Source organism: Oryzias melastigma, linkage group LG22 (assembly GCF_002922805.2).
Source record: "Oryzias melastigma strain HK-1 linkage group LG22, ASM292280v2, whole genome shotgun sequence".
Classification (NCBI taxonomy): domain Eukaryota; kingdom Metazoa; phylum Chordata; class Actinopteri; order Beloniformes; family Adrianichthyidae; genus Oryzias; species Oryzias melastigma.
The window spans coordinates 4,484,475-4,492,956 of NC_050533.1; the positions used below are offsets into that span (position 1 = coordinate 4,484,475).

General features: G+C 42.3%; 1 protein-coding gene across 2 annotated transcripts in view; it reads right to left on the reverse strand.

Annotated features, from left to right (window-relative positions):
- Positions 1–8,482, reverse strand: part of dicer1 (dicer 1, ribonuclease type III) — a 29,145-nt gene that overhangs the window by 14,881 nt on the left and 5,782 nt on the right. For both annotated transcript variants that reach the window (XM_024273139.2, XM_024273147.2), the window contains exons 8-19: positions 8,024–8,192; positions 7,301–7,773; positions 5,372–5,504; positions 5,049–5,291; positions 4,825–4,979; positions 4,624–4,756; positions 4,476–4,551; positions 4,261–4,400; positions 2,577–2,756; positions 2,287–2,500; positions 1,169–1,322; positions 907–1,089 (exon numbers count right to left, since the gene is read on the reverse strand). In XM_024273139.2, coding sequence (XP_024128907.1) covers positions 907–1,089; positions 1,169–1,322; positions 2,287–2,500; positions 2,577–2,756; positions 4,261–4,400; positions 4,476–4,551; positions 4,624–4,756; positions 4,825–4,979; positions 5,049–5,291; positions 5,372–5,504; positions 7,301–7,773; positions 8,024–8,192 — 2,253 coding nt within the window. The remainder of the gene's footprint in view (positions 1–906; positions 1,090–1,168; positions 1,323–2,286; positions 2,501–2,576; positions 2,757–4,260; positions 4,401–4,475; positions 4,552–4,623; positions 4,757–4,824; positions 4,980–5,048; positions 5,292–5,371; positions 5,505–7,300; positions 7,774–8,023; positions 8,193–8,482) is intronic.

Consider the following 8,482-nt stretch of genomic DNA (forward strand, 5'->3'; position numbering starts at 1 on the left):
TGGTGCTTCATGGCTCCTCCTCCGCCCAGCTGATTGGAGGAAGGAATGAATGATAGACAGAGGCACTGGACAGACCGCCGATGTCCCGCCTCCAGAGTCATATACCTCACTGTGATTGGTTCATTCAGCTCTGCACATAACAACTGTCATTTATATCAGCCTTGCGGGCCGCATGAACAGTAATCTTTCATATGAAGACGGGGGCCGCAAATCATCATCCTGCGGGCCGCAGATGGCCCGCGGGCCGCGAGTTTGAGACCCCTGCATTACAGCTTCAAGATGTCGTCATGGTGACATAATGTGGTTAAAAGACCCTTCGGAGCTTTGATTCAGTGGTACCCAACCTCTTTCAGGCCACAGATTGGTATATTCTCAAGCACCAGTCTGTGTTAGGCTAAAGGGCTAACTTTTGAGGGTAAAGTTTAACTACATCCTCTGTAAAAGGTAGGCAGCTGGTTTAAACTTTATTTTTACACTAGATTTTGTGTAGAAACTATTGCTGTCAGGGGCCGTTTCAAGAAGTCCAAGACTCTTCTGCTTCCTCTCTGGCTCTTTTCTGTTAAAAGAAACTTTCATAAAATTCTTTTTGTAAACTCTGCCAGCTGTCGCTGCAGCCTTAAGCTTCAAGAAAGTAACGGTTAGATTTTTGACTTGTGAACGAGTGACTTGACAAGTCCAAGAATGAGTCGAATGTAGTGCGGAGAATGCAGTAGTTTTTCAAAATAAAACTCTGGTGAGAACCACATTTGTAAATAAAACTTTGTGTGTTTTAGTGCACAAAAGGATCCACTAAAATTGACACAGTTAAGAGATAAAAAAAAAGAACCAGACTACAACACACATGACATCCTGTGGTGGGAGTGTCATGATATGGGTTGCTTCAGTGTGGCCCAGAGATCAGCTGACCTGGAGGAGGTGTGGTCTACGTCCAGGAGAGGCTGGTTCAGATTAGACAGGTCCAGGTTGTACTTGGTTTTGTAATACTCGGCGAAGGTCTCGTATTCTGGTGAAGGAAACTTGCTGAGCGGCGTCAGGTCTGTGTACACGTCAGCGACGTAGAAACGATGAGGCTGATCGAAGTTACGATATCTATGAACAAAAGAAGCACAACAGCGAGTCAGCATCCGAGTCCAGAGAGTTTCTGAGGCGTTGAGAGTTTGGCCGAGACCTTGGAATGATGACGGCGTCCTGGTAGTCCTCCAGCTTGAAGGTGAACGGGTTCTGCTTGGTGTATTTAGTGGTAGGAATGCCAGTGCGGGCCTCAGACTTCTCAATGTCCTCCATGAACTTGAAGTCCATGTCTAGTGTGTTGGAGTCCCCAACTGCACAAGTCAGAGAGGTATGGAGAGAAATAAGTCTCAGTCCGATTTGTATCCTTGATTTGTGTGTAACTTAAGATTTGTGTGTAACTTGAGATTTGTGCGTAACTTAAGATTTGTCTGTGCATATTCTTGATTTGTGTGTAACTTAAGATTTGCGAGTAATTTAAGATTTGCGTGTAATTTAGGATTTGTGCGAAAATTACGATATCCGCCTAACTTTGGATTTGTGCGTAACTTTGTATTTCTGCGTATCTTCGGATTTCTGCGTGACTTTGGATTTCTGCGTAACTTTATATTTCTGCGTATCTTCGGATTTCTGCGTATCTTCGGATTTCTGCGTGACTTTGGATTTCTGCGTAACTTCGGATTTCTGCGTAACTTTATATTTCTGCGTGTCTTCGGATTTCTGCGTATCTTCGGATTTCTGCGTATCTTCGGATTTCTGCGTAACTTTGGATTTCTGCGAAACTTTGGATCTGTGCATAATTTAAGATTTGTGTGTATCTTAAGATTTGTGCATGCTAAATTCTTGATTTGTGAGTAACTAAAGATTTGCACGTAACTTAAGATTTGTACATGCGTAATTATTGATTTGTAACTCATAATACATTTTGTGCACAAGTACAAAAATTCAAAAATAAAAAAAAAATACAAAATACAATTTACACATGCAGAAATTAAAATGACACCATCTTGAAGCTAATTACATACGTAAATCTTTAAAAACTACACCGAAATCCCTTGTTACGCACACAAAACCTAAGCTACGCCCTAATCTGTGGTGAGACTCTTTTCACGCCTCAGAGATTCGTCCATGAGTGATGTGTTTAAATACTACTAGAATGGTCGTTCATCAGAGTTTTCTTATCAGACATTTTGAACTTAGATTGTAAATAATATCCGGTAAACTTGACATTTGACCACTTTCTTAAACACATATGCCCAATAATGATGTTGAACTCACCAACATTCAGAGGTAGAACGCAGTAAGCTGAGTCAGCCACCGTGGGCTTGAACTCCAGTGCAGGTTTCTCCAGGCGGAGGATGTGGGAGAAGATGTACTGGTGCAGGCGGGTGATGAGGTCCAGCTGAGCGGCGCTGAGCGTGAAGCCCGACTTCTGCAGCTCAATGGAGATGGTCACCTCACCGGAGCGAGTGTACACCGGGAAGTGGGGAATCTGGACGAGCGTTGGGACATTTTAGCCTTCGGCTGAACGAGGGAACTCGAAGAAGGGCTCGGCAGGCGAGACTCACTCGAGGTATAGGTTTGGCGGTGAGGATGCCGAAGGTCCGGGTGGTGTCCTCCGGAGGGTAGAGCTTCCTTCGACGGAAGTTGAGCTCGTCGGGAAGGGGTGTGGTGAGGACCATCCCAATCACGTACAGGTAGTAGGTCTGCTCCGGCACGGCGTAGCTGTCCCGCAGACACTCTGGTATCTGAGGACGGAGGTGCATGGCAGTGAGTTGGGTTAAAAAATAAAAAAAACACAGAGGTTTGACCGCTTTTGTCCTCTAAATAGGAACATTTTGCCATCGCCAACATATTAGCTCTGTGTTCATCCAAAAAAAGTCCTGATAAAACTGAGTAGTTAGGAAAATATCATAAAATACTTTTTTCTTTGTGTTTATTTGATTCTATTAAAGACGTTTTTAAATTAATGGTTCCGCAATTTATCCCCTTAAACTCTCTCCACCAATCAATCTGAGCAATGCGCCCTCAATCTGACCAATCAGACGTGGTTAGCGTCACTTCCTGCTGCCGATGGCTCAAAACTTCTCAGTTCCATGAAAAAAAGGACCACATGTTGCTTCCCGCAGGATCTGTTTTTCAGACAGTAAGTCCACTAGAGGACTACATCTCCCATGATGCATCGGGTTAAAGTGACAGCGTCTCATATTGCGCTGCTGTTAACGGTCATGAAGCACAACAAATGCAAACATTTTTAAGCACTTTTGAAAAATTTGAAGTCAAGTTTAAATAAAAGAAACAGAAAAAGGGTGATTAGGAATTTAGAATTTATTCAATCAAAAAAACATTTTTTTTTTGTTAAATTACATTTTTTTAGAGCCGGGAATTGATTTAAGAGAATTGACTAATTAATCGCAAATCTGGAAAAAAAATATATTGAGATTAATTGAGCAGAACGCTTTAAAAAAAAAAAAAACATATCTTCATCTTCTGAACAAAAACAAGTGGTAAGAGGTGACCTTTCTATCAGAACTGATGCTTTAGTTAACTTATTGTGATCACTTTCCCTTGCCGCTGGAATCGAGGCTCAGCAGCGCGTTGTCATGGTAATACGACAACATGCTGGCTCGTGGATCAAATAGATCTAATCCAAAAAAATAGCAAGATTTAAACACTAAAAATTGATTGAGTATTTATTTATTTTGTAGGTGACCATGGTATAGGTGGGATAAAGCTGAAGGAGTATTTTAACGCTCGCCGTGGAAGCCTGAACCGTGGAGGTGTAAATAATATGCATTAATAAATATTAAAGCCTGAATTCTTTTTGATTAATCGCATATGTTAAAGTTCACAACCATATTTTTTTTTATTTAGACATAAGAAAAACTTGACATGAATATAATATTGAACTTTTTGTGTAAAATTCATCAGCATCTTATGTATATAATTGTTCATAAATTGTTGTTGCTTTGGCACAAACAAAGAAAAAAAATTCAATAAATAAATAAATCCCTTTTTAGAAAACCTTTCTATTTTTGGTGTGAGGTGACATTAAATTTAATTTGAATAAATTAATTTTACTTTAAGCTAATTTAAATGAAAGTTATTATGATATCTATCACAACTTTGAGGAAAAACAGCTTTTTGTGCTTCAGTTTTTACAGTTAAATCACATGAGATTAAGGAGACTCATAAAGTTTCTCTTCGTTTACATTTTTGGTTGTTGATTTAAAAACACTCCTCTATACGTACGGCTTTCGGGTAGCACTGCCTCCTCTTGGTGGAGCCGGGCCGCCCCGGCACACTGGTCTCCTCCTCATCGTGGAGGTCCAGCTCCTCCTCGTACTTCACCGTCTCCTTCCCCACAGGCATCAGGTGGTCGTCCAGCTCACCTGCATGGTGGAGCAGCGTGAATCACGTGTTGAAAGGGAAGCTGGCGAAGGCTCACACCAGAAACGATCATTTACCTATTTTGTGGAGTTTCTCACAGCAAAGGAGAGCGACGGCTTTCTCTGCCAGTCGGGCGCAGTGCATCACAGGACCCTAAAACGGATCAAACGTGCCATAAAACGTCTGGTGATGTCCAAACGCTGTGACTGAAGGAGTCACTCGAACCTTAATGGGAACGCGCAGAGGTGAGTTTATGGGCAGGTACAGCGTGGCCTGGAAGCGCCCAGCCCCCGTCTCAACAGTCTTACATTTGGGCGCGAGGTGCGTGAACGGGTCGCTAGGCAACCGGGCGCAATACCTGCGTACCAGAGTCAAACATTTAAGTATTTTACATTTCGGGTTGCACTAAAGAAGCGGGGCAGGTACCTGTTGATGTGCCCGATGGCCGTGTTGATGGTGACCCGCGGGCCTCCGTCTTCAGAGCGCAGCACATAAGGAGGGAGGATGTTGTCGTCATCGGCAACCTGCTCGCCGTCGAACTCCCCCACCTCCACAGACTTGGAGCATTTGTTCCTCAGGATCTGCTCAGAACGTCAGGAGATCAGAGCTGCTCCTCCTGCTCGGATAGGACCCCCCCGACAGACGCCTACCTTCTCGATGGCCTTGTACGTGGTGAGGTCCTCCTGGAAGGCCTGCGTCCTCTCGGAGTCGGCCAGCATGATGTAGTTGGAGACGGGGGCCCGCGCCCGCCCCTTGGACTGGACGTACGACCTGTACTCTGTGGGCAGGTCGAACCTCACCACCAGGTTGCACTTTGGAATATCGACTCCTTCCTCCACGATGCTGGTGGCGATCAGCAGGTTGGTTTCGTGAGCTCGGAACTTCCTGAGAACCTTTGAGAGAATGCAGAGACAGAAGTGACTTCAACCGTTTGGAGGTTTACAGGCGAGTGTTGGTGATGAAGAGCGTTTACCTCCTCCTGCTTCCTGAACTCCACCTCCATCTGCTTGTTGCGCGGCTGGTTTTTGCCGATGCTGTGGCCGGTGATGAAGTTGCTGCTGATGTAAGCCAGCTCGGGGTCTTGCTTCCCCGCTTCTTTGATGAGGCTACGAGAACAGACATGAATCGATCTCAAAAGCATATTTTGGGATTTATAAAGGGAAGTTCATCGTTTAGATTTTGTCCGGTCTCGAATAGGGCTGCCATAATTAGTCGACTAATCGACTATTAAAATAGTCAACGAACAATTTAACAGTCGATTAGTCGTACTTTATATTATATGTAGTCAGACTGTAGCAAAGTTGAGCAAAGTTGTGAGCGTCCAACACCAAAAAACAACTTATTTTCTGCGAATACTTAGTAACTAATTTGTTATCTACTGGGGTTTTTTAAGCTAATTTAAAATTTAGCTAATATTTTAGCAACTTGCTAACATTTTTGGTTAATTTGTTTATCCACTGTTTTTTGTTTTTTTGGCTAATTTAGAGTTTAGCTAATATTTTAGCAACACGCTAACGTTTTTTGGTTAATTTGCCATCTACAGGGTTTTTTTAGGCCAATTTAGACTTTTGCTAATATTTTAGCAACATGCTAATGTTTTCGGCTAATTTGTTATCTACTGCTTTTTTAGGCTAATTTAGACTTTTGCTAATATTTTAGCAACATGCTAACGTTTTGGCTAATTTATTATCTACTAGGCTTTTTAAAGGCAAATTTAGAGTTTAGCTAATATTTTAGCATCAGGCTAACGTTTTTAGCTAATTTATTATCTACTGCTTTTTTAGGCTAATTTAGACTTTTGCTAATATTTTAGCAACATGCTAACGTTTTGGCTAATTTATTATCTACTAGGTTTTTTAAAGGCAAATTTAGAGTTTAGCTAATATTTTAGCAACATGCTAACGTTTTTGGCTAATTTGCCATCTACAGGGTTTTTTTAGGCTAATTTAGACTTTCAATAATATTTTAGCAACATGCTAACGTTTGGGCTAATTTATTATCTACTGGTTTTTTAAGGCAAATTTGGAGTTTAGCTAATATGTTTGCATCAGGCTAACGTTTTTAGCTAATTTGTTATCTACTAGGCTTTTCAGGCAAATTTAGAGTTTAGCTAATATTTTAGCAACATGCTAACGTTTTTTACTGATTTGACATCCACTGTTTTTTTTTGGCTAATTTAAAATCTAGCTAATATTTTAGCAACATGCTAATGTTTTTGGCTAATTTGTTATCTACCGAGTTGTTTACAGGCTAATCTAGTGTTTAGCTAATATTTCAGTAACATGCTAGCGTTTTTGACTAATTTAGTTTAAAGAGGAATTTTAGACTTTTGTGGAGTTTAGCTAGTATTTAAGCAACGAGCTAGCTTTTTGGGCTTATTTGGAGTTTAGTTTATTTACGCAACAATAAATATTTTTCAAAAATTGGCATGTATTAGGGATTTTTAGGCAATTTTACAAAAAAATGTCCTGAAATTTAGGTTAACTTCAGCGCTCTTTCATAGTTCTCTAACAAAATTTTTTGTCTTTTAGCAAATTTAACATATTGCAAATAGATTTTGCATTTTCAGCGAATCCCTTCAGCAATTAAAGTAAATTGTGTCACCATTTTCAGCTAAAAGCTTCAGCATCTTCAGCCAAAAGCATTCACACTAGTATTATCGAAGGTAATGCAACTCTTCTAGTTCATGAATTGTATTGATCTGGATGTGAATATCTGCCGTGGCTTCACCTGTTAAATTACTTAAAATACTGTTATTTTTCTGTCAAAATCTACACAAATCTCTTATCATCGTTGATCTTCTGAACACTTTTATGATTGAGTTGTGGATGCTGCTAAAATCAAGAGTTAAAAATAATCCTGATTCCTGTTTCAGTGAAGTAAAACGTGGGACGAGCTGTACCGGTTGAGGACCACAGCGGTGTAGCGTCTCTCCACAAAGACGATCCCACACAGGATGTTGGTGAAGGGGGAGGGAAAGTTCGTTTCAGGCCTCTCTTTGGCCTCCACCTCCTCGTCTTCATCTTCGTCTTCCGAGTCGCTCCAGGACACGTAGTTGTCCTGGTTGCGGTTGTTGTACCACTCCACGCTCTCAAACTGCTGCCTCTCGAACGGCTTGTACTCGTGGAGGATCTCCAGCAGCCGCAGGACCTTGGGGGTGACGAACTTCAGATCCAGGGAGGCGGGGGAGAAGTGCTCCTCGCACAGAGCGTGCACTTTGCGCAGGATAGTGTCTGTGAAGAGCAGGAACTTGCGGCTGAGCTCCTCCTGCTCGTGCTTGATGTACTTCTGCAGCTCTCTGACCATGATGCCGGCGGCTTTATCTGCACACCAGGGGCCCAGAACCTGCAGCACCGCCAGGCAGTCGCTCAGGATCTGGGGAGGATAGCAGTGATTTCATGTAGAGTCCAAACAAACTTAAATATAAACTTCAGCAGCAGCAGATTTGACTTTACTAAAATGACTTTTTCAGCTTAACTGATCCAAAATAATAAAACTGCAGCTGAACATCCTAATGACACAATAATCTTGCAGTTTAGCAGGAGAACGTCCCAACAGAACCAGAATAAAAGCTTCCTCTGAATCCAGAGAAGGTCTGGATGTCTGAAGCCTCTTCAGCTCTGACCTGCTTGGATATGAAGGTGGGATCTCGATCTTCTCTGGAAGCAGAAATGTTACAGTCGTTGAGGAAGAGGAGAGCGTCTTCCAGCTCCGTCTGCAGACGGGATGACAGGCCGCTCTTGTCCGTGTACGGCCCGCAGTCCAGCACCACCTCTCTGGGCTGACAGGCGTACCTGGAACACCAGGTGAAAATCACATTTAGCAATTCGATGAAATCGTTGAGCTGTGGTGGAATAATGTTGGATTTTAAGCTAATGGACTAGAAATAAGCTGAATGTGCAGCACAGGAAGTAAACAAATCTTCAAAATAAAGTGTCGGTGAAGCTTCCCATTTTCAAAGTAAAACTGACATAAGTTCTAAGAAAACAAATTTGCTTTAACACAGGGGTCTCAAACTCGCGGCCCGCGGGCCATTTGCGGCCCGCAGGATGATGATTTGCGGCCCGCGTCTTCATATGAAAGA